Raw genomic sequence first — 27383 nt, forward strand, 5'->3', positions numbered from 1 at the left:
CTCCTGCTCTATAACATGCTGCCCTCAGCTCAGACGCCATGTTCAATATAACAGGTTCCCTTTTAAATTATTGCTTGTTGTTAACAACTGATGTATGAGAACATAAAGTCGAATTAGTGGCTATATGATAGACTGAAAAAATTATTTATAGAAATAACTTTGGGCCTAAAATATTGAATGTTGGGTACTGGAAGTGATTGTATCTGCCATCACTACAACATATATCTGTTCATGTAAAAGTGCTATTACACTCAGCATCAGTCCTCAGTAAAGGTGCCTTTGCACAGGACGACTATCAGGCTGATTATCAAGAACAAACTCTCATACAAATGCTTGTTCCCAATAATTGGCCTGTGTAAAGCCAATGCTGATCACCTGATGAATGAGCATCAGGTGAAAGCATTGTTTTTAGTCAGCAGATCATACTGTGTAAATGATATTCTTGAGGGACAAATGCAATACAGCGGAGGTAACTGCTGTAAATGAAGTTCTCACCTTCCCTGATGAGCACGCAATGATCTGGAACAAACAAATCATTCCGAGAATTGCCTACCCAGTCAACCCATGTAAATTGGCCTTAAATAACTTCATTGTGTGGCCGTTCCGTGCATTGGGGACCGCAATTGCGTTCCCCAATGCATGGGCAACATCCGTGCAGCGGGCCGGACCCATTCAACTTGAATGGGTCCGTGGTCTGTCCGCACAGCAAAAAAATATGACATGTCATATTTATTTGCGGTGCGGAACAACGGAAAGAAACACCACGGAAGCACTCCGTAGTGTTTCCGGTGTTCCGTGACTCCGTTCCGCATCTCCGGACTTGCGGACCCATTCAAGTGAATGGGTCCGCATCCGTGATGAGGGGTGCACACAGCAAGCGGCCGTGGATTGCTGACCCGCCGTCTGCGGGGGCGCAAAACAGCCACGGCCGCCCAACGACCGCGTGAATGAGGCCTAAGGCGGTTGGGAACAGGTTAATTAGCAAAAACGGCAACAGCCGTATGCATGAGCCCTAATAGAGGTATCCAAAACACACAAACCTGATCACTGCTTATGTTGCCAAAGGATAAAAGGATAATGATAAAGTTCATGAAAAATTATCCAACCTCTTTGTACATAATTGCTAAATCAATCTCTTGTAGGTCTAAAATATCAGTATTTGGACATCAGATTAACAGTTGTGATCTAATATTTTCAGATAATCACTGAGTATATACCTTGTACATTGCTGGGATTGTAGTATGTAATCTGACCGTATTGCAAAGGAAAAGGCGGAATGCATGTCTCAGTCATTCATGCTCGAGTCACCAATAGCAGGTCTGCTGCATTCATATGCAAGTCATCTGTCCCAGAAGGCTGGGCATTGGGCACTGATAAAGCCGAGCTTTCAGAGGAAACAGACACACTATGAAACAAGCTGATAAACATCCTTCCCCAGCAGCGATGAAGAAAGCGATGACACCTGGAACACACAGCTAGAGGACTATGAGGTTTTCGAACAAATATCAGAAGCTCTTTATTTATTTGACCCTGGGGAGAATGACTTTTTATTTTCATTTATTTATTTTTGTGATTACGTTGGGAGTTGTGCTATTGTTCCTTTGTCAGTTCAGCCAACTCAATGGACAGAATAACTTGCACAGACTTCAGTTTTCCCACAGTGCGACTTTGTTACAGATCGCCTGTGACAGACTGACTAAACCGGAAAATTCTTTTATTTGGGTAAATTCGTTAACAATGCCTTTGAAGAGAAGGAAATGCATGGAAGCATATGTCATTCAGAACCATTACATCACGGCTCCTCTCTCGGCTGAAGAAGCAGATTTTCCTCTAGCCTACATTATTGTGTTACACAAGGAATTCGATACCTTCGAGAGACTGTTTAGGGCTATCTACATGCCCCAAAATATCTACTGCGTCCATGTGGATGAGAAGGCGAGCGCGGATTTCTTGCAGGCAGTAGATGATTTTGTAAATTGCTTTCCTAATGCTTTTCTTGCCTCAAAAATGGAGCCTGTGGTTTATGCTGGAATATCGAGACTGCAGGCGGACCTGCACTGCATGAAAGACCTGCTGAAATCAGAGGTGCGGTGGAAGTACGTGATCAATACCTGTGGACAGGATTTCCCTTTGAAGACCAACAAGGAGATTGTACAACATTTAAAAAAATTTAATGGGAAAAATATCACTCCTGGGGTCCTGCCTCCAGATCATGCCATCCCCCGCACCAAATATGTTCATCGTGAGGATATAGTACATTCATGTGTGCTGAGGACCAACGTTTTAAAGCCTCCCCCTCCTCACAATATCTCCATATACTTTGGATCGGCATACGTTGCCCTGACAAGGGAATTTACCAAATTCATTCTAGAAGATCAGAGAGCCTTGGATCTGCTGAAATGGTCTAAGGACACTTACAGTCCAGATGAACATTACTGGGTGACACTGAACAGAATACCAGGTATGTGCATTGGGATAGTATAATGCTGTACCAAAATACAAGTATTCATTTAGTAGCTTGGTGAAGGTGGTAAAAAGCTTTAGTGACCAAATGTAAGGCTCATATAGTGCAGTTTGCATGAATTTACCATTTTATAATAATGTCAATAGAATTAATTTACTTTAGCATTACAAATTGTCATATATAGTGCACATATCAGGACCAATTCTAGCCATTCTGTTGCCTGAGATAAAAATTGAAATGGCTCCCCCGCCCACCCCATGCACAGATTCTCAATCCAACCCCTTCTCCCAGCCCTACAGTTAGGCCTCCTGCACATGGCCATATCCATTTTGCAGTTGGCACTTTTCGCGGGCCCCATTGTAGAAATGCCTATTCTTGTCTGCAAAACTGACAAGAACAGGACATGTTCTATTATTTGCAGCCCAGCCAAATAGATATGGATGGCACACAGATTTAGAAACAAATGGGTCCACATTCAAACTTCAAAAAATGCGGATGGGATGTGGACAGAAAATACAGTTGTGTGCTTGAGGCCTTAAAGACATATTTAGATGGACATTACCAGTGGCGTGCCCAGGGTGTTTGGCACCCGGGGCGGGTCATTTCTCTGGCACCCCCCTCCCAATACTTGACCACATACCTCTTACATCCAGGGACATCTCCTATCATGTAGACCTTCTCTTTCCTCTTCTCCTCCGTTAGACTGCCATGAGAAATTCTTTCAGGTGCATCTTGTCTGTACAGAGTTTGTAACACAGACATGTTAGATTTCTCAGTTTTTCCATCAACCCCCCCCCCCCCTTCCTGGTGTCCCCACAGTGTGATCCTGCTGCCACTCCCAATACTGTGCCCGTTGTGCCCCCCAATGCCCCAGGTAGTATACTGCTGAAAAAATAGTGAACCCAGTAAACATAATTGGGGTCATTTATCAAACTGGTGTAAAGTAGAACTGGATTTCCAAAATAGCTGTCAAAAATGAAAGGTGGAATCTGATTGATTGTTATGGGCAACTAAGCCAGTTCTACTTTACATCAGTTTCATAAATGACCCCAAATTTTCCTATAGTGTCCACAGCGGCTATAATGTCCCCTAGAGTGCCCCCAGTAATAATAACACCCAATACTGTGCTCCAGGCAATAATCCCTGTATAGTGTCCCCAGAAATAATAGACTGGCCCCTACAGTGCCTCTCCAATAGCAAGGCCCCCCACGCTGCCCCACACACAGTAATTTCCCCCACACTGCCCCCCACACAGTAGTGTCCCCCACACTGTAGTGTCCCCCACGCTGCCCCCACACAGTAGTGTCCCCTACGCTGCCACCCACACAGTAGTGTCCCCCACGCTGGCCCCCACACAGTAGTGCCCCCCATGCAGTAGTGTCCCCCACGCTGCCCCCCACACAGTAGTGTCCCCCACTCTGCCCAACACACAGTAGTGTCCCCCATGCTGCCCAACACATAGTAGTGTCCCCCACATTGCCCCCCACACTGCAGTGTCCCCCACATTGCCGTCCCTCCCATAATTAATTGCCCCCCACTGTGCCACACAGTATCCCACCATATTCCCCCCACGTCCTCCTGTGTGCACCCCCCTCATGTCCCCCAAAGTTGGCACATTATAAAATAAAATAAAAGTTTGCCCCCACACGTCCTCTGTCCAGTGTGCACCCCGGCCCCCCATGTCCCCCAAAGTTGGCACATAAAAGGAAAACAAAAAAAATAAAAAATAAAAGCTAAATACTAACCTGCGCTTACTTGCAGAGTCCCAGCACTGTGCTGCTGAGTCCCTGCACAGGCGCGCGTGATGGCGTCATCATGCGTGCCTGCGCCGGGATTTCACTACCGCATAGGCTTTAGGCCTATGAAGCCTATGGCGGTGATCGCGGCGGGGCAGGGAACTATGCGCTCCGCTCCCTGCCCCGCCGCAGTATGTGGGACTGGGTCACAGGTGTCAGCACTTCAGCAATGAGCGCTTCCATCTGTATTGATGGAAGTGCTCATTGCTTCTGGACCTTCTGGCACCCCCGTCAGAGCCGGCACCCGGGGCGCACAAACCCCCCCCCCCCCCCCCAGGCACGCCACTGGACATCACATGCAGCACTATGAAACATACAAGGCAATACAGCACTACATACCTTTTACATTCAGTGATGTCTCCTCTGATGTAGATGTTCTATTCCTTCATCTTCTCCATTTGGAGATCAGACCGCCATGATAACTTTTTTCTGCCACATCTCGTCTCTGCACAGCTTGACAGAGACATCTTAGATTCCGTGCCCCAACATTATTCTCCCCAATGCCCACAAACACTATAATACAGAAATAATAGTACCATACAGATAGTGCCCCCAAAATAACTTGCAGACTGCCCTCAATAGTAATAGTGCCCCCTACAGTACCACCAGTAGCGACCTCATTAGTATAAATGCCCTCCATATTGTGCCCAATAATAATGCTACCATAGTTCCCCCATAGAGCATTAAGACCCCCCCCCCTTATAGTGCCCCCAGCAGTAACAAGGCCCCTCTATATAAGGCACCCTTTTAGAGCTATCAGTAGTGATAAAACCCCCATAGTGTCCCCAGTATTTATAATGTCCCCTGTAGTAGTCCCAGTAGGTATAAAACCATGCAATGCCCCCTGTGATTATGACCCCATGTAGTGTGCCCTGTATTATAATGCCCCCTGTAGTGCCAGTATGTCTATAGTGCCCATTTGTATGATGCCTCCTGAATTATAATGCCCCCTCTAGTGTCCGGTCTGCATTATAATGTGCCACCAGTAGTGCTTCACCTGTATTATAATGTGCCCCCTATAGTGCTCCGGCCTGTATTATACTTCCCCCTGTATTATAATCTCCTCTGTAGTGGCCTGGCCTGTATTGTAATGTCCCCCATACTGCCCATTGCAGTATAATGCTCCCCAGTAGTGCTAGTATGTATAATGCTCTCACCCTCCCCCATAGTCCCCCTGTAGTTTAATGCTGTCCTGTAGTGTTAGCATGCATAATGCTCTCGTCAATTCCCCCAGAGGTGTAATGCACCCATGTGCACGGCAGTGAAAAACAGACATGTGATGTACATTTTTTTAACGGCCATCACACGTCCATTTTAAGACCAATGGTAGTCTATGTCTTATTCACACGAACATGTTCTATCTTGTCCATTTTTCACTGACCAACAGCAATCATACAATACAATTGAATGGGTCAGTTTTTAACGTCCGTTTCTCAGAAAGGCATCAGTGAAAAAAACCTCTGTTAAAAATGGACAGTTTATTTTGGTGCAAAATGGTGCATCTTAGGCCATGCCCCTTTCCAGTGAACCCACACCCTTTCCAGTAAACTACATCACCTATTCAGGCGAGGAGTAGATCATTTGTCTAAGGCCTCTTTCACACGGGCGAGTTTTCCGCGCGGGTGCAATACGTGAGGTGAACACATTGCACCTGCACTGAATCCGGACCCATTCATTTTTTTATGGGGCTGTGCACATGAGCGGGGATTTTCACGCATCACTTGTGCGTTGCGTGAAAATCTCAGCATCTCTATTTTGTAAATTTTTCACGCAAGGCAGGCCCCATAGAAATGAATGGGGTTGCGTGAAAATCGCAAGCATCTGCAAGCAAGTGCGGATGAGGTGCGATTTTCACGCATGGTTGCTAGGAGATGATCGGGATGGGGACCCGATCATTATTATTTTCCCTTATAACATGGTTATAAGGGAAAATAATAGTATTCTTAATACAGAATGCATAGTGCAATAGGGCTGGATGGGTTAAAAAATCAAATTAATTAATAATTTAACTCACCTCATCCACTTGTTCGCGCAGCCGGGCTTCTCTTCTGTCTTCTTCTTTGCTGTGCAGCAGGGAAAAGGACATGTCGTGACGTCACTGTGCTCATCACATGGTCCATCATGGTCCATCAAGGACCTGTGTGATCACCACAGGTCCTTTTCCTCCTGCACAGCAAAGAAGAAGAAAGAAGAGAAGTCGGGCTGCGCAAACAAGTGGATTCAGGTGAGTTAAATTATTATTATTATTTTTTTAAAGGGAGTCTTTCACCTAATCTGAGCGTTTTAGACCGCTCAGATCAGGTTATAGACTCTTTAACCCTCATTACGATGATACCTTTGTCTTATGTGTCCATCGCCCAGATAATGAAAATAATACTTTTTAAACTTATGCAAATTACCTTCTGAAGGTGCCCAGGGGCGGCGTTACTGGGCGATGTGCCCAGAAAAACACACCTCCAGCCGGCGGACGTCACGAGCGGCACCAGAGGACGGCGGGCTGGGAACTGGCCCGCACCTGCGCACTGCTCTGCCTATTATGGGCAGAGGAACAGCTTTTCATATTGCGCATGCGCCGGCCAACTAAAGACAGCCGGCCGGCGCATGCGCAATATGAAAGGATGTTCCTCTGCCCATAATGGGCAGAGCAGTGCGCAGGTGCGGGCCAGTTCCCAGCCCGCCGTCATCTGGTGCCGCTCGTGACGTCCGCCGGCTGGAGGTGTGTTTTTCTGGGCACATCGCCCAGTAACGCCGCCCCTGGGCACCTTCAGAAGGTAATTTGCATAAGTTTAAAAAGTATTATTTTCATTATCTGGGCGAGGGACACATAAGACCAAAGGTATCATCGTAATGAGGGTTAAAGAGTCTATAACCTGATCTGAGCGGTCTAAAACGCTCAGATTAGGTGAAAGACTCTCTTTAACCACTTCAGCCTTATTTTACTAAGCATTCTATATTAAAAATGCTATTATTTTCCCTTATAACCATGTTATAAGGGAAAATAATAAAATGGTTTGGGTACCAAACATGCCGATTTTTCTCACGCACATGCAAAACGCATTAAAATGTTTTGCACTCGCGCTGAAAAACGGCGCATTTTCCCGCGACGCACCCGCATCTTAACCGGCCCAAATCCATGACGCCCGTGTGAAAGAGGCCTAAAGGTTGATGTTTGTGTGACATTGTGGTGCAATTTAAGCAAGAAAGTAGGTGCACACATGTTAGTAGATTTGGAACAAGGTCTTCCAGTGGAGTAAAATGCATCAGCCCGGTTAGAATTTACCTATTTTATTTTGTGCGAGATAAGCAGCACCTGATAAAGTTCTCTGACAAATACTGTACATTATCATAAATCTGACAAGAAAGTTACTGTAATTCTTTATCTCTCTGTTGCTCTTATTAATTATTACTCAAGCCTTTTGCCCAGAGAGCCAACTCTCCTGATTTCTGAAAAGGTGCGGCAGGTCATTATACTGTATCTGTGCAGCGAATGGCACATCACTGCTCGACATATTACACAGTCTCCAAAATTAAAGGGGTTATCCAATACTAATAAAGGCGTCCCAAAGCGTGGCTGTCCCGCTGTGGAGATCATACTTACCTGGTCCCTGCTTTTGATTTCCGTATCTGTCACAGTGGGGACCTGCTCCTTTCACATGACCAGTTGTCATGATACAAGGAGAGCAGGTCACCGCTGTGGCCTGTGATTGGCTGCGCCGGTCATCTGTTTTCAGCACTGCAGGGAGAGGATGACCCGGCCCGGGAGCAACACTGAACCCAGCGGCGGGGACTAGAAAGGTATGATCACCACTGTGGGTCGGCCACTCTGGGAGGTCTCTTGGATAACCCCTCTATGCCCATTAAGCCATTTTGCTGAAATAAAAGTTAGTATATTGCCCTGACCTGAAGTCATTGTAGGATCAGGAGTCATAGGGATGTATAACTGAAATTCCTGTGTCTTGGAATCACCATTGCCGGCCCACCCAACTCACTCTGATTGACATTCCCTTAGCTTCCTGATATCAGGGCAAGCTCCTCTGAAATCTCACGCCTGTGCATTGAACACTCTGCTTCCTCCTCGCTCACATGCACAGTGAGCTGAGGTACATACACCTCAATAGGTCACTGCGCATGTGAGCGAGGAGGAAGCAGAGTGTTCAATGCACAGGCGTGAGATTTCAGAGGAGGTTGTGGTGATTATACAACAATGTCGGGTGGCACTGTGCTTGATGTGGGTGCTCGGTCAGTGGGTGTCATCCCAGGCGAATCAATGAAGAATAAACCGGCACTCCAATTTGCTGAATGATTCTTGTTTATTGGTCACTCATATATGCAGTAGTGACGCGCGTTTCGGCACGTACATGTCAAACAGTGAGTGTACAGCTGAATGCAAAGATACAAAGTGAACAAGAATTTAAATAGCCCGCCCCAAGTCACATGACCTAAGCAGGGAAACGGTGGGCGGGAACCAAACAAGCGAAAAAAAGTACATGGAAACATACAAATTCTGTTATTCCTCTCCGTGGTCAAGTTACGAAAGTTTCTTAGTTACACTGCGAAAAATCATAAATACACATGATGAGACAAGAGAAGGTATGTGATAATCCTGAAAGATCACATGCATGAAACAAAAAGAGAAATAATCATAAAAAGCTTGTCACGGCATAATCACGATTTAACCCCTTGGGTACCAATGTCTGCAAGCGACAAATCCAAAATGCCTCTCGTTTGAGTAGCATCTCGGCTCTGTTTCCCCCACGTCTGGGCAACAAAACCTCTTCAATTATTTGGAAACGTAGCTGCGAGACATTATGTCCCAACTGGCCAAAATGAGATGGAATAGGTAACAGTAAATGTTTGTTGCGTATAGTGGACTTATGCTTCCCCAAGCGGTCTTTCATACACATAGTAGTTTCCCCTACGTAACAAAGACCGCACGGGCATTTCAATAAGTACACAAGAAATGTACTATTACAGGTGAAATGTCCTTTCACTGGGATCTGCTCCCCGGTGTGTGGGTGTGAGATGTATGATCCTTTAAGAACAGTGAACACAACTGAGACAGGGAAAGGTGCCTTTTTTTACTGAAGAAAAACCCATTTGTTTCAGGCTCCTTTTGTATCGGCTCTTATGACCCTGTCTCTTATATTACCTGCCCGTTTGTGCCACATCATTGGGAGACTTTGGAATTCAGTCACCTGCGAGTAGGATCTTGCGACTATGTTCCAGTGTTTATTAATAATGGACCTAATACAATTAATCCACGGGTCGTATTTCTGTCGAGGTTTCACGATGCCTGTGGAAGAGGTTTCACTTTTTAACCTTTGTTGCTGCAATAACTCTTCAGGTTACCCTCTCTGTCTGAACTTATCAGTCATCTCATCTAAACGATCGCTGCGAATAGATGGATCACTCACAATTCTATTCACCCTTTGAAATTGGGAAAAGGGTAGGGATTTTTTGATGGCAGGTGGATGGTTACTTTCATATCTAAGCAGGCTATTACGGTCCGTGCTCTTGGTGTAAAGATCTGTCATACATCTGCCATCAACACCCTTGATGACCCAGGTATCTAAAAAGGATTTTTTTTCAAAATCCCAATGTAGGGTAAATTTCAGTTCAAATCGTACCCCATTGATGAGGGCTGTAAACTCTAATAGGGTCTCAATGCCGCCCTGCCATACGCAAAATACATCGTCAATAGAGCGCTTCCAAAATGGCAGGACAAGTCAGGTGCTGCAATTCAGAACACCGGACGCCCTGGCTGCAGGGCAGGCAATGTAACATTAGGCTCTGGGAGCGACTCTACTACTGGCCAGCAGACCTCTTTGTCGTCGCCAAAGAAGGCCAATACAAGTAGGGCAGGCCGCCGACATCATCGGAGAGGCAGATGCTCCGCGATTGACCCTCTCTCTCGGGTACAGCAGACTCACTTGTCTTAAATTTGTCTTCCAAAAGTCTGAGTCCGTCACAAATTCAAGTATTGCAGAAGGGCCTGTCCTTCAGCCCGACTGCAACCTTTGACACTTTTGATTTGGACATGGACCTTCAGTGTTTTTTTTTTCGCTCGATGCGACTGAAAGCCTATTTTTCTAAGAATGGAGAGTCCTCATCACAGGACATTGATACTTCAGTGGGGACTGATGATGTGTTATCACTGCAACAGTTTGGTCTGCGATTAAAAAGTCATTATATGCCCCCCAAAACTGAACATCCCGTTGAAACTTATATCAGTTTAGTCCAAAGGGATATAGAGAGATTATTATTGCAGTTTAAAGGGGGCCAGTTTCATCATAACCTTTCTGCACTAGAAAGACAAACAATTAATTGTTTATTGGATGATGATACCCTTATCTTCAAACCGGCCGACAAGGGGGGAGCCCTGGTTGTATTAGGGAGTACTATGTGAGTGAAATTTTAGGTCAGTTGTCAGATAGCAATACATATGAGGTGCTATTGAGGGATCCAGTCTTTGATATAAAACACGAATTGCAGACACTCATACAGGAAAGCTAGGAGAAATGTATTATAGATAAGAAACTAGGTGTTTTTTTTTTATTAAAACAATATCCTATTAGTCCTGTGCTTTATACCTTGCCCAAGGTACACAAATCTATGGAACGCCCACCTGGGCGACAATAGTTGCTGCATCCGACTCCATAATCTCTCCACCTGCTATACTACTGGGAAAAGTCCTGACCCCACTCACACAGAAAGCCCCATCCTACCTTAGGCTACTTTCACATTAGCGTTCGGGGCTCCGCTTGTGAGTTCCGTTTAAAGGCTCTCACAAGTGGCCCCAAACAGATCCGTACTGCCCTAATGCATTCTGAGTGGATGCGGATCCGCTCAGAATGCATCAGTCTGGCAGCGTTTGGCCTCCGCTCAGCAGACGGACACCTGAATGCTGCTTGGAGTGTTCGGGTGTCCGCCTGGCCGTGTGGAGGTAAATGGATCCGTCCAGACTTACAATGTAAGTCAATGGGGACGGATCCGTTTGAATTTGACACTATATGGCTCAATTTTCAAACGGATCCGTCCCCCATTGACTTTCAATGTAAAGTCTGGACGGATCCGTCTGAAGCTACTTTCACACTTAGAATTTTTTCTACAATATAATGCAGATGGATCCGCTCTGAACGCAAGTGTGAAAGTAGCCTTAGGGACACACAACATTTTTTAGAAGAACTCAGTCGAGTGCACATTGATGAGAGCTGCATTCTAGTGACCTTTGACGTGTGCAGTTTGTACACTTCTATCACACACACCAGGCGCTTATCAGCTGTTAGAGCCCTGTTAGATAACAGTGAATATTCAGAGGGTCAAAAGGATTTCTTTCTTGCTCTCCTGACTATTGTCCTGGAACATAATTATTTTATTTTTCAGGACACATACTACCAACAGCGGTGCGGGACCGCGATGGGGTCCAACGCCGCACCGCCATACGCAAATTGTTACATGGCGCAGTTTGAACAGGACCATAGATATCCTAGTTTGGTTTATCAGCAAAATTGCATTTTTTGGAAGCACTTTATTGACGATGTATTTTGCGTCATTGAGACCCTATTAGAGTTTACAGCCCTCATCAATGGAGTACGATTTGAACTGAAATTTACCCTACATTGAGATTTTTTGAAAAAAATTCATTTTTAGATACCTGGGTCATCAAGGGTGTTGATGGCAGATGTATGACAGATCTTTACACCAAGAGCACGGACTGTAATAGCCTGCTTAGATATGAAAGTAACCATCCACCTGCCATCAAATAAATCCCTACCCTTTTCCCAATTTCAAAAGGTGAATAGAATTGTGAGTGATCCATCTACTCGCAGCGATCGTTTAGATGAGATGCCTGATAAGTTCAGACAGAGAGGGTAACCTGAAGAGTTATTGCAGCAACAAAGGTTAAAAAGTGAAACCTCTTCCACAGGCATCGTGAAACCTCGACAGAAATACGACCCGTGGATTAATTGTATTAGGTCCATTATTAATAAACACTGGAACATAGTCGCAAGATCCTACCCGCAGGTGACAGAATCCCAAAGTCTCCCAATGATGTGGCACAAACGGGCAGGTAATATAAGAGACAGGGTCATAAGAGCCGATACAAAAGGAGCCTGAAACAAATGTTTTTTTCTTCAGTAAAAAAAAGGCACCTTTCCCTGTCTCAGTTGTGTTCACTGTTCCAGTGTTCTTAAAGGATCATACATCTCACACCCACACACCGGGGAGCAGATCCCAGTGAAAGGACATTTCACCTGTAACAGTACATTTCTTGTGTACTTATTGAAATGCCCGTGCGGTCTTTGTTACGTAGGGGAAACTACTATGTGTATGAAAGACCACTTCGGCAAGCATACGTCCACTATACGCAACAAAAATTTACTGTTACCTATTCCATCTCATTTTGACCATTTGGGACATAATGTCTCGCAGCTACGTTTCCAAATAATTAAAGAGGTTTTGTTGCCCAGACGTGGGGGAAATAGCCGAGATGCTACTCAAACGAGAGGCATTTTGGATTCGTCGCTTGCAGACATTGGTACCCAAGGGGTTAAATTGTGATTATGCCGTGACAAGCTTTTTATGATTATTTCTCTTTTTGTTTCATGCATGTGATCTTTCAGGATTATCACATGCCTTCTCTTGTCTCATCATGCGTATTTATGATTTTTTGCAGTGTAACTAAGAAACTTTCGTAACTCGACCACGGAGAGGAATAACAGAATTTGTATGTTTCCATGTATTTTTTTCGCTTGTTTGGTTCCCGTCCACCGTTTCCCTGGTGACGTGACGCTTAGGTCATGTGACTTGGGGTGGGCTATTTAAATTCTTGTTCACTTTGTATCTTTGCAATCAGCTGTACACTTACTGTTTGACAAAGGCACATGTATGTGCTGAAACGCGCGTCACTACTGCATATATGAGTGACCAATAAACAAGAATCATTCAGCAAATTGGAGTGCCGGTTTATTCTTCAGTGAGGTTGTGGTGATGTCAGGAAGCTAAGGGAATGTCAATCAGAGTGAATGGGGGGGGGGGGGGGGGGGGGGGCTAACAGCAGTGACTCAGTGACTCAGGGATTCCCGTTTTACACCCCTGGGACTCCTGGTCCCACAATGACGTCTGGTTAGGACTAAATACTAACTTTTATTTCCGCTAAGAAATTTTAAGAAAAAACTGTGAAAATTGTGTAATTTGCATGAATCATTTGGTGCATAGGCATAATCCGTAGAAAGGTTCTCTTTAATTGATTGTAATTTGGAAAGAATGATAACAATGTCTGGTTCTGGCCAAGTTTCTAAGTGCAAATAATTAAAGGTGTGGCACAAATCATTGTGCTTGTACAATATTGAGAAATCTGAACATATAATCACATGAGTTGAGTTTAGAATGAAATAATATCCAAGAACTATAGTGAACTAAGGTGAAAATTTCCAAAACACACTTTCTAAGGACCAGTTCAGGTCTGAAGTCACTTTGTGAGGCTTACATAATAGAAAACACCCAAAAAGGACCCCATTTTAGAAACCACACCCCTCAAGGTATTCAAAACTGATTTTACTAACTTTGTTAACCCTTTAGGTGTTCCACAAGAATTAATGGTAAATGGAGATGAAATTTCAGAATTTCACTTTTTTGGCAGATTTTCCATTTTAATCCATTTTTTTCCAATAACAAAGCAAGGGTTAACAGCCAAACAAAACTCAATATTTATTTCCCTGATTCTGTAGTTTACAGAAACACCCCATATGTGGTCGTAAACTGCTGTACGGGCACACGGCAGGGCGCAAAAGGAAAGGAATGCCATATGGTTTTTGGAAGGTAGATTTTGCTGGATGTCCCATTTGAAGCCCCCCTGGTGCACCCCTAGAGTAGAAACTCCAAAAAAGTGACTCCATTTTGGAAACTACAGGATAAGGTGGCAGTTTTGTTGGTACTATTTTAGGGTATATATGATTTTTGGTTGCTCTATATTACACTTTTTGTGAGGCAAGGTAACAAGAAATAGCTGTTTTGGCACCGTTTTTATTTTTTATTATTTACAATGTTCATCTGACAGGTTAGATCATTTGCTATTTTATACAGCAGGTTATTACGGATGTGACAAATATGACAACTTTTTTGGTTGTTTGTTTCAGTTTCACATAATAAAGTATTTTAGAATTTTTTTTATTTTTTAGTGTCTACACATTCTGAAAGCCGTAGTTTATTTTTATTTTTCTGGCGAATGTCTTTTGTAGGGGCTCATTTTTTTTAGTATGAGATGACGGTTTGATTGGTACTATTTTAGGGTGCATAGGACTTTTTGATAGTTTGGTATTATACTTTTTGTGATGTAAGGTGACAAAAAATTGCTTTTTTGGCACACTTTCTTTTTCTACAGTGTTCACCTAAGGGGTTAGGTCATGTGATATTTTTGTACAGCATGTTCTTATGGACACGGCGATACCTAATTTATTACATACATACTTTATTTATTTAAGTTTTACACAATAATATCATTTTTTAAACAAACAATAAATCATTTTAGTGTCTCCAAAGTTGAGAACCATAGCTTTTTTTATTTTCTGTGTGATTGTCTTTGGTAGGGTATAATTTTTTGCAGGATGAGATGACGGTTTGATTGGCACTATTTTGGGGTGTATATTTTGATTGCTTGCTATTACACTTTTTGCGATGTAAGGTGACAAGAAATTGCTTTTTTGACACTGTTTTCATTTTTATTTTGTTTACAGTGTTTACCTGAGGGGTTAGGTCATGTGATATTTTTATACAGCAGGTTCATATGGACGCGGCGATACCTAATATGTATACTTTTTTTATTTACTTAAGTTTTACACAATAATAGCATTTTTTAAACCCAAAAAATTATGTTTTAGTGTCTCCATATCATGTTTTAGGCCTCTTTCACACCGTGAGTTTTTCACGCGGGTGCAATGCGTGAGGTTAACGCATTGCACCCGCACTGAATCCGGATCAATTCATTTCTATGGGGCTGTGCACATGAGCAGTATTTTTCACACATCACTTGTGCGTTGCGTGAAAATCGCAGCATGCTCTATATTGTGTGTTTTTCACACAACGCAGGCCCCATAGAAGTGAATGGGGCTGCGTGAAAATCGCAAGCATCCGCAAGCAAGTGCGGATGCGTGTGATTTTTGCTCATGGTTGCTAAGGAGACGATCGGGATGGGGACCTGATCATTATTATTTTCCCTTATAACATGGTTCTAAGGGAAAATAATAGCATTCTTAATACAGAATGCTAAGTAAATTAGGCATTGAGGGGTTAAAAATAATAAACAAATTTAACTTACCCCATCCACTTTAGTCGCGTAGCGGATCTCCTCTTCCTCTCATCACATGGTCCATCACATGATCTATCACATGGTCCATCACCGTGGTGATGGACCATGTGATGAGCGCAGTGACGACATCAAAGGTCATTTACCCAGGTCCGGAAGAAAGAGAAAAGAAGAGGAGATCCACTAGGCGACCAAGTAGATGGGGTGAGTTAAATTTGTTTATTATTTTTAACCCCTAAATGGACATTTTACAAAGCATTCTGTATTAAGAATGCTATTATTTTCCCTTATAACCATGTTGTAAGGGAAAATAATAAAATCTACAGAACATCTAACCCAAACCCGAACTTCTGTGAAGAAGTCCGGGTTTGGGTTTGGGTACCAAACATGCCGATTTTTCTCCCGCGCATGCAAAATGCATTAAAACGCTTTACACTCGCGTGAAAAAATTGTTCATTTTCCCGTGACGCACCCGCCTCCTATCCGGCCCTCACACGCGACGCCCGTGTGAAAGAGGCCTTAGTGTCTGAGAGCCATATTTTTTCATTTTTTTTTGGTGATTGTCTTAGTTAGGGGCACATTTTTGGCTGGATGAGGTGACGGTTAGATTGGTATGATTTTGGGGGGCATACGCCTTTTTGATCGCTTGGTGTTACACTTTTAGTGATGTGAGGTGACAAAAAAAAGATTTTTTCGCACAGTTTTTTATTTTTTTTTTTTTGACTGTGTTCATCTAAAGGGGTTAGGTCATGTGATATTTTTATAGAGCCAGTTAAAACGGATGCAGCGATACCTAATATGTCTACTTTTCTTTTTTCCCTATTTTTTATTTTTTATTATTTTTTTTACTTTATTTTGGGAAAAGGATGCTTTTTTTTACTTGAAACTTTACATTTTTTTGTAAAACTTTATATTTTTTTACTTTTTTTACACTTTATTTTTTGTCCGACTCTGGGACTTCAACTTTTGGGAGTCTGATCCCCTTTACAATGCATCACAATACTTCAGAAGGTAGCCACGATGCCTAAGGAAGACATCGGGCTGCCTTCCCTTCTATCAGGTCCCCGTCACAACAGCACGGGGACCCGATGGAAGATCCGATGCCCGCACAGACATTGCACGTGCCACGGGGCGCATCAAGGGTTAATGCGTCGGCATTGGTGATTTCACTGATGCCGGCGCATGCAGCAGGGGTCCGGCTATCAGTGACTGCCAGACCCGGGCCTCGGATCGGACGGCCCGTCTCCTACACCCGCCCGATCACAGCGCCATACATGTACGGTGCTGGTCCTTAAGTCACAGACATCTGCGCTGTACATGTACGGCGCGGGTCCTCTACGGATTAAAGTCAAGATGGAATTGGTTACATTAACATGCTAAGACATCTGTACTGCAACTACATTCTGAAAAAGTTCTCCAGTAAAGTCTTCAGTTCTCTTATACTCTGATGTGGCCTCCCTAACAGGCCCCATATCAGTTGCCTACCCTGTCTCCATAGTATGTGCACCACAGTTGTGTATTATGTGTTTTAATGAATTAAACTTTGGCCCCACCTCCAATGGGCATTTTTCGTGCCAGTGGAACTGCTTATGTGCTTATAAGAATGTGTGTTGTAATTCAGTGTTAATCCTACCGTCTTTGCCCACAATCTGAAGAAGATGCTAGATCCCGTACATATCATTTCAACTGTATCCTGTTTTACTTGGATTAAAGAAAATCCAAAACCCTTGATGCGCCCCGTGGCACGTGCAATGTCTGTGCGGGCATCGGATCTTCCATCGGGTCCCCGTGCTGTTGTGACGGGGACCTGATAGAAGGGAAGGCAGCCCGATGTCTTCCTTAGGCATCGTAACTACCTTCTGAAGTATTGTGATGCATTGTAAAGGGGATCAGACTCCCAAAAGTCGGACAAAAAATAAAGTGTAAAAAAAGTTAAAAAATATAAAGTTTTGGAAGGCACTGGTATCTGGATCCTTTTTCAACATTTGCGCAATCACATTTTGTGTCAGTGAATGGGTCTTCACTTTCCAGGGACATGAAGTGCAACAAGCTTACTATATACAGCATTTCCACTGAATGAATTGTCTCTGGCAAACAAGTGATTTTTCTGGAGGAGAAGATCCTGCCGGTTATGCATTTTTCCTGGCAGCATCTTCTGTAGTATTATATGTAGTATTGCATGGTGGCAAGTCAGATAATCTATGGTTTATATAATACATGGACCACTTGAGTACATCACTTAAAGGGATTGGCCACTTTCAGGCTACCATTGATAAATGTGTTTGTAAGATGACTATATGACACTTAGTAATATAACTTTTGTTGAAATTCTATGCCTTTTTCAATATTTCCCCAGATTTTGCCAAGTCTTTTGTTCTGTCCACAGGGAGGTCCTGTCTATAAAATAGCTATTGATGGAGACATGTCATTTGACCTCCTCCCTTTAAACATACTGCGCCTACATTAAACTCACAATAGTACAAGTGCAGATGGAAGGTGCATTGTATTTGAATGTAGGAGCCATCACATGGACCCTCCATCAGCAGCTATTTTATGGACAGGAATATAAACAAAGGCTATATTAGTAAGTGCCATATAATCATCTTACAAACACAATGGTCAGCAGTAACCAGAAAGTGGACAACCCCTTTAACAGCCATTGCTTCCCATCAACTCTGCCTTCTGGTCCATATAGAGGGCTCCTGAAGGGCATCATCTATGTCATCCATATACTTTATTGGGGGGGTGTCCTGCTCTAACAACCCTTTTGAAGAATATGCTGTATACTCCCACCCCCACAAAGATTGATGTTCATATGAGCTTCCTGAATACATTAATACACTGTCGTTTCTCCTGAACCAAAAACACCTTGATTACAGAAACCCTCAAGCAATAAAATGGGAGAGATTATTTAATGGATCACTTGTATCAAGCAAAAAAAAAAAATTGTAACAAGACATTCTTCTATTAGGCATAGCAGGATCTGCTGTTTTGCCTTTTTTACATGATCCAATCCAGAGAGGGTCACCATATGCAGTACCTCAGCCAGAAGGTGTCCTCATATACAGTGCACCAATCCCTCTGCAGAGATTCCCTAATATGTGCGCCCTCCTCTCAATTCTTAGTTGCCTAGTAGGAAGTAACCTGCAAGCACAGCCTTCAATTGGCCCTTGCTGTAGTTCTGTGTTCCTCAGATTTTTTTTCCTCACATTGTCTGTATGTTAGGTAGTTACTGTAAATACCTAGAAGATCACATTAGTTGAAACCACAAGATTAATGGGGTTTTCCAGTATTTTTTTATATTAATGGCCTCTCTTCAGGATATCAGGTGGGAGGGGGTCGTACCCAGATTGATCTGATTTTGATGACTGTTGATCCTGTTTATAGGCCATTAACATACAAATCCTGGAAACCCCCTTAAAATTGTGATGGGAGTTAAAATCTAATGTCTAGTCTGCTCTATTTTTCATTCATTTCATTCATGGCCCAATAAAGTTTTAAAATCAGCTGAGCCTAAAGCTCATGGATTCCAACAATATGATCTTCAGAATGGTCAGTCTTTTTCAGAATGGTCAGACTACTTTTGTTTGGATTTCTGCTTTTCGTCATAGCAGCAGAATATACATGGAGGAGCCGATGCAGAGGATGATAGTGGTGGTGGCCGTGATAAAGTGTTGTGTCACGGTGTACTCCTTCAGGCCGTAACTCCATGGGGATCGGTGCAGTGGAAATGTATATATTAAAGAATGAAACAGGAATAAGGCTACTTTCACACTTACGTTCAGAGCGGATCCGTCTGAGACGGATCCGCTCATATAATGCAGACGGTGGCTCCATTCAGAACGGATCTGTCTGCATTATATTGTTAAAAAATTTCTAAGTGTGAAAGTAGCCTGAACGGATCCGTCCAGACTTTACATTGAAAGTCAATGGGGGACGAATCCGTTTGAAGATTGAGCCATATGGTGTCATCTTCAAACGGATCCGTCCCCATTGACTTACATTGTGTCCGCCTGCTGAGCGGAGCGGAGGCTGAACGCTGCCAGACTGATGCATTCGGAGCGGATCCACTCAGAATGCATTAGGGCTGGACGGATGCGTTCGGGGCCGCTTGTGAGCCCCTTCAAACGGAGCTCACAAGCGGAGCCACGAACGCTAGTGTGAAAGTAGCCTTAAATGTAATAAAGTATTTTTTACTAAGTGCAACATAGAACTTCAAATACATTTAGTAGCAACTGTTTTCAAGGGCAATTTTCTGGTACCAGTAAGAAATATAGAGGCAGGTTGGATGGCTGCAATTTAGCACTATTATTGTGCTGGCCTAGTAGTATTCTTGGTGATGGGTGTCTTAGCCGTAGTCCCTCAACTTACAGCAGTGTCTTCTCAAGAATTTACATGAGGTACAATCAAGTTGATCTCCCTGGATAACCTCTCTTAGGCCTCCTGCACATGACCGTATGGTTTTGCAGGCTGCAAAAAACGGATCCGCAAAAAATATGGATGACATCCGTGTGCATTCCGTATTTTGCGGAATGGAACAGCTGGCCCCTATTAGAACAGTAGTAGTAGTAATGCGGACAAGAATAGGACATGTTCTATGTTTGAACGGAACAGAAATACGGAAACAGAAGGCATATGTTTTTTTGGGCGGATCCATTGAAATGAATGGATCCGTATATGGTCCATATACGGAACACAAAAAACAGAACGTAAACGGAAAAAAAAACTTTCATGTGCAGGAGGCCTTAGGAGCAGAAGCTCTGTTTTGCTTCTTCTTTCCTCTCTATCTTCATAGGAACTCCCTCTCCTGACAGGAACCAGGACCAGCCTACCCCTACCATGAGGGGAGGAACAGGGTGGTTAGCACGGTTCCTGTCAATTAGAGATGATCGAATCGAAATTGACGAAGTGGAATTAAATCCGAATTTTCAGGAAAAAATCGATTCGCAGTGATGCCGAATTTCCTCACGCTTCGTAGTAACAAATCAAATTTTTTCCTAAAATGGCTGCAGCACGTGTAAGGACTCGGAGAATGGAACTCTGGGAAGGTGGGATCACCCATAATGCCATGCATGCAGCCAATCAGCAGCCAACCAGCTCTGTGATGTCACAGCCCTATAAATAGCCTCAGCCATCTTGGATTCTGCCATTTTCCAGTGTGTTTGTGTAGGGAGAGATGTCAGCAGGCGCTAGGAACAGTGCTAGGAAAGACTTTATTGTGCTGAAAAATCTATTTACAAGTCCAGAAAAAGATTATTCAAGCTGTAGTGAAAGGATTTGGAGGCATTATCTACACTATAAAAGGAGAACAGGGTGAAATAGGAGAGTGTACAGCCTAGGTAATAGGAGCGATTACTATTACACCTTGCTGCACTAATTGGGATCCAAATTGCAGTTATACTGCTGCTTTTAGATTGTTTGCACTATAGGATGCATCACTAATAGGAAAAAATATGTTATAATTGCTGTTCAGCAGTGAAATTACATTGTACTACAGCCATTTACGGGGTGTACTAATAGGAAAGATACATACGTCCTATTCGCTGTTCTGCATTGATTTTACATTATTTAACATTATTATTTTGGGAGAGTGTAGTAATAGGAAATAAAAGGAAAAAATATATGTCAATTGCCGTTCAGCGGTGAAGTTACATTGTTGGGCCACCTCAAAACTATGTCACTGGACCACTCTGTTGTCTCCTCATGCTGCAGCAACTTCAACACTATGTCACTGGGCCACTGTGTGGTCTCCTCATGCTGCTGTCACATCACCACTCTGTGGTCTCCTCAAGCTGCTGCCACCTCAACACTATGTCACTGGGACACTCTGGTCTCCTCATGCTGCTGCCACCTCACCACTATTTCACTGGGCCACTCTGTGGTCTCCTCATGCTGCTGCCACTTCACCACTCTGTGGTCTCCTCATGCTAGTGCCACTTCAACACTATGTCACTGGGCAACTGTGTGGTCTCCTTATACTGCTGCCACCTCACCACTCTGTGGTTTCCTCATGCTGCTGTCACATCACCACTCTGTGGACTTCTCATCCTGTTCCCACCCTCCCTACTCCATGACTGGGCCACTATTTTGCCTTTTTGGCCTGGGTGATTTTATCATTTATTTGACCCTTCTTCTGATCTGTCAGAAGCAAGGAAAAATTAGACGCACAACGCATCCTGTCCATGTAGCAGCTGTAAGGCCTGTATGACATGGTCCCTATTTTGCATCAGAATTAGCTTATGATGATTCGGTAACCAAAAGCAGGAGTGGGTACAAAACACAGATGTCATGCAAATATTCCACGCGTCATCTGTTTTCGATCCACTCCTGTTTTTTGGGGGCTTTAGCAATACTGATGGATTACTGACCAAATGCTGACCGGGGGAAGCGGATGCTCAACAGACAGAATCCGTTTTTTGGGGGTTATTGTTCTGACGGATCAGAGGAACGGCAAAATAATCTGTGATGTCAACACAAACTTACTGCTGACACCCTCTCCACTCTGTCAGGGGGGCTCTACTTGTATAAGCGTTTGATAGAACAGGTTCTCTAGAGATCTGTGTGGAATCAGCTGACCATGTATAGCATGGAAGAGTGGCGCTCTTTCACGCTATAGTTGGATCTTGGGTCTCTGCACGGTTCTTTAAACCTGGCACCAACCTTGACCTGTAAGTCTGAGTTCACACTTAAGTTATTCAGTGTTCTACATCACTATACAGCCTCTCTGCAGCCAGGAAATAGCATTTTTTAACGCGATTTGCCACAAATAAATTCGGATCGAAACAAATCTTTTCAGAAAATTCAGCAAACCAACCGAATCGAATTTCTGAGAAATTCGCTCATCTCTACTGTCAGCGGCATAGCTATAGTGGAAAAAGGAAAAGCTACCGCTACGGGGCCTGAACTCAGAAGGGGCCCATCCAGAATGACATTATATACAGTGACACTGGGGGTTGCATGGGAGGAATGGGTTGCAAAGTAGTTACTGGGGACAGTAGGACATTCAAAAAATTGCTGTGAGGCCCAGTTAGGCCCCTTTCACATCAGCGAGTATTCCGTGCAGGTGCAATGTGTGATGCGGACCCATTCATTTCAATAGGGCTGTGTACATGTGCGTTGGTTTTCACGCATCACTTGTGCATTACTTGAAAATCACAGCATGTTCTATATTCTGCGATTTTTACGCAACGCTGGCCTTATAGAAGTGAATGGAGCTGTGTAAAAATTGCATCCGCAAGCAAGTGTGGATGCGATGCGTTTTTCATGGATTGCTGCTAAGAGATGTTGTTTGTATACCTTCAGTTTTTTATCACGCCCGTGCAAAATGCATTAAATCGCATTTCACCCGCACGATAAAAACTGAACAACTGAACGCAATCGCAGACAAAACTGAATGACTTTGTTTGCGAAATCGCGCATTCTTCACTGAACACATTCGCAACGCATCCGGACCTAATCCGGATGTGTGAAAGGGGCTTTATTTCTAGTTATGTCACTGTTGCCAACAATTACCTTAACTGGTAGTTACGGCCAAACATACAAAAATATACCACATAATACAAAACATAACTATTTGCAATTGTGGTATCCCCAGGTGTGAGTTACTACAAGTTCATCCATCAGTAAAGGGAACAGACCAGATTACTAGGAAACACTATGCAAATACAGAAATTTGTAGTAAAACCATTTTAAGAAGCTTATTTGCATGTTGCTCCTAAAGGAATTTTACTCATTTATCCAGTGGATTTATGTTAGACAAATATATTTTCATGTATCCAAAGATTGAGAATAGCACAAAAATAGCCGTTTGTTTTTGACCTGGTATTCCTTCATTAAGGACACAAATCTGGGGTGTTGTAAAAATGCAAATCCTCCTTTTATTTGAAGTGTTATGATGTTACAGATGGTAGATACTTTTTAAAATTATGTAAGCCCTAGCCTTATGTAATAAACTTACCTGTCCGGGCTCCAGCAGCGCGATCCTCTGCTTTGGCACGGCCACTGCCCCACAGTTACACAGCCGTCCCTAGTTATAGGGCGCAATGCTCTGCTTTCTCTTCACAGCATACGTGGGCTGGGGGAGACAGGCAGTGGGCTGAAGGAAAGACCATCTGCCCTATCTTTGATTTTGTGTCTGACCATTGGAGAGTCAGGTCACCGGACCAATCAGGTTCTGGTCCAGAGACGTGGGTCTCTATTTAAATCCCCTGTCAGGGAAGCAATGCCAGTGATAGTCTTTGGGCTCACTAGCTTGTTCTCGGTTCCTGTTCCTGATCTCGGATCTTTTGAGATGTCATAAACCAGTGCCATGTGACCAACTTCCTCTAAGAGCGTTGTCTAAGTGAACACCTTGTTCCTCACAGTACCCCTGATGGCGGGGATAGACTTTCCCGAGGGGAACACCAGGTTGCTACCTTTTGAGGAGGATTGGCAAACAAAGTAGCTGGTCCAGGCAGAACAGGGGGTACCAGAGCAAGGTACCAGAGGTAAGAATGTAGCAAACAGGCTAAGTTGAAACCAGGAGTGACATTGCAGGACCGAGGATGAGGCAGGGGCACAGTCATAAAAGCAATGGGTCAGGACAGGCATCACAGATACAGGTCAGGCAATCCAGATCAGCAACAGGAGAGTCGAGAGGTAGCAGGCAAGGATCGGACAGGTAGCAGAATCTAGAAGACAAGCATGGGTCAGGAACACAGGAACTCAACAAAGACAAACTCTCCTTTGCAGGACACAAGGACCTTTGATGCTCAGGCACCTGGAAAGGAGGCTGAACCACTTATATAGGTGCAGGATGGCTGGGATTGGTCACACAAGTCACATGTGTTAAACCTTTAAAGAGCAGGAAGTGACGGGCGCTGGTCCTTAACGAGGTGCTAGAGGGAACAGGCTGGAAGTGCAGGGCTGAAAGGAAACCCTGGGGTGGATTCCAGGAAGGACGATGCCTACAAGGACAGAACACAGGTCCGCGGCAGTGAATGGGAAGACATTGGCAATAGATCACAGCTACCTGCCCCATAATGCAGCCAGACGTGCACAATGACGGAGGTGGCCAGGAAGGCCAGTAATATATATTGCTGTTTCTTCAGACGCTCTTGTAGTACGCCAGATGAAGAGACTGAAGTTGTCTCGAAAGCTTGATATGTAATACCATTGATTCTATTTTTGATAGTCATTAAAAGGTATCATACCTGCAAGACTCATATTTTATTTCTCTTAATGAAAGCACTAAATTAAGATTAATGAACACATTAATGAAACATGTTAGACCATTTTCTCATCCTTATTCCCTCTCGAGCTAGACCTGTTGAGGCAAAGCTGGTCTAAGTATCCTGTGATGTCAGTCACCAAGATGATGGGAGCAAATCCTTTAAAGGGGTTGTGCTCATTTGGGGGGTTTGGTGTACCCCCATCCTCCTGGGCAGCCCACAAAGGGAAGCATACTTGCCTGCTTCCCGACGCTGCTCACGGCTCCTGCACTTTCCAGCCTTCTCTACTCTGCTTGTTTCCCTCGATATAAACAACCGGTTTGATGTCGCTGCAGCCAATCGCTGACCGTGTAATGTCAAATGGTCTTGTGATGCAAGGGGAGCAGGACACTGCTGTGGACAGAGATTGGGCGCAGCAGCGTCAAACTAGACATTTACTTTCAGAGACCCGAGCACTGCAGAGGAGGCTGGAGAGCGCAGGAGTTGCAAACCAACGACGGGAAGCAGGTAAGTATGCTTCCTTTCACAGGTGTGCTGAGGAGTGGGGGTTTGTTGTGCAACCCCTTTAAATACTAAAAGCAGCAAGATGGGTCTGACTTGTTTAAGCACATACTACATATTTCAGTTGGATTCAGCTGTGGGAAATTGGAGGCAAAATCCACATCTTGAACTCTTTCTCATGTTCCTCATACATTCTTGAACAATTTTTGCAGTATGGCAAGGCAAATTATCCTGCTGAAAAAGGCCAGTGCTATTAGGGATGGTTGAGACTGGGCAACCATTTAATGTATACTTGAGGATGTCTCAACTCTGCCCCAATGTCAGTTCGAAAGAAGAATCAGCATGTTGAATTTGAACATGTCCAAACAGTGGCATACTCACCATGGAGGCAGACCATGCCGCTGCTATGGAGCCCATGGTGAGAGGAGGTCCGATGCGGAACTCCCTTAAACTTCCTAATGTAGAGCTAGAGCATTTTCCTGCAACCACCACTGGTGGAGCTCAGTAGATAGGGTTTTTTCAGCTTCCATTGGGTTTAATGACAGCTGTATCCATTTGTATGCACTAAGATCCCCCTAGCTATGGCTGTAGGCAGCCAGTTTCATCATCTAGAGTGTGAAAGAAAATAGGATTCAAATTGTGTGGATAAGAATTGCATGCTTATTTTGTCCAACTGGAGGCCAGTATCCATGCCAGAAACCCAATTGACCCTATTAAAGTCAGTGACATCTGTAAGGTGGCAGCAGTGTCCAACATGTAGATAATGAGTATCCTGGCGCTTGCTATCTCCTTTGTATCCTTTAGCTGCAGTGCCGTAGCAGAATCGCACAAACTGCTACAAAGTGCAAAAGCTTAAAATCAATATCAATGACACCGCGCTTGCCTCAACTTCTACAGTACACTACTATACAATAGGGTAGTCACAGACTATTTAACTAAGTGCTGGAGCTGCCATTACTTACTAAGAAGAAACTTGCGTTACCTGTCTCCTAGCGCTTGTTCCTCGACTGGTATCTTCTGTAGGCTGTAGTTTGAAGTGATACTGAGTACTTTGTTGGGGTTGTTTGTTTCACGGTCTGCGCCCCGGACGGTGGCGCGATGCCGTTTCTACAAATAGTACTAAGCGTTTTCACGATTGGATAGTGACGTCACTGTTCCAAATGCGTTTTGGACAGTACGCTGTCATTCATCAGGTAAAGAGTAGGGTTCAGCGAAGCCAAACTGTAAAGGTCGGGTTCGTACAGAACTTTAGTATTTTTGGACCCCGAACCCGAACTTTTCAGTAAAACTACTGATCAGAGAGAATTCCTAGAAGCTCCCTTAGACTCAGCTGAAGTAGAAACAATATTGTCCAAGATAACCAAGAATATAACCCCAGGTACAGACGGTATCCCATTTGAAATTTACGCTTAATATAAAGAAGTATTAATTGCAAAACTGCTCACAATGTGGACTCTCAAGGGAACTGGGAAAACTCCCAGATTCTGTTAGAGAAGCTTTAATAACGTTAATATTAAAACCAGGGAAAGACCCGGAGATTCCGGACTCATATCGCCCTATCTCATTGATTAACACTGACAATGAAATATTGGCACGGATCCTGGCAAATAGACTTTATAGGGAGAGTGGCGCCTGGGATCATTCATGAGGATCAGTCGGGGTTTATGCCAGGCAGAACTACAAGTGACAACATAATTAGATACTTTATGGGTGCCCAGTTAGAACCTATAATCTGTGGAGAGCATATGATTCTAACCATAGACACTTCAAAAGCTTTTGATACAATAGAATAGCCCTTTTTATTCGCTACATTGAAGAGAATGGGATTTGGAGATTACTTTGTATCTTTGTATCTTGGGTTAAGCTATTGTATACTGAAGTTTCCGCAAGGTTAATATTGAATGGCGAGTATTCAGAGAAAATACATATTGATAGGGGGGGTTAGGCAGGGTTGTCCCCTATCCCCCTTATTATTTGCCATAGCTATGGAACCCCTAGAAGATATGATTAGACATGATAAAGAAATCGTAGGATTTAGGTTTGGGGCATATGAGGAAAAAATCTCGCTGTGTGAAGACGATATTATGTTGTTTGTGGGATCTCATGGA

General features: G+C 43.8%; 1 protein-coding gene across 1 annotated transcript in view; it reads left to right on the forward strand.

The window, feature by feature from the left end:
• Positions 1–1428: 1428 nt before the first annotated feature.
• Positions 1429–27383, forward strand: part of LOC122939140 (N-acetyllactosaminide beta-1,6-N-acetylglucosaminyl-transferase-like) — a 69358-nt gene continuing 43403 nt past the window's right edge. Inside the window, exon 1 of the mRNA XM_044295138.1 lies at positions 1429–2461. Within this exon, the coding sequence (XP_044151073.1) occupies positions 1486–2461 (976 nt within the window). The 5' untranslated portion in view covers positions 1429–1485. The remainder of the gene's footprint in view (positions 2462–27383) is intronic.

The sequence above is a fragment of the Bufo gargarizans genome, chromosome 5, assembly GCF_014858855.1.
Source record: "Bufo gargarizans isolate SCDJY-AF-19 chromosome 5, ASM1485885v1, whole genome shotgun sequence".
NCBI lineage: Eukaryota > Metazoa > Chordata > Amphibia > Anura > Bufonidae > Bufo > Bufo gargarizans.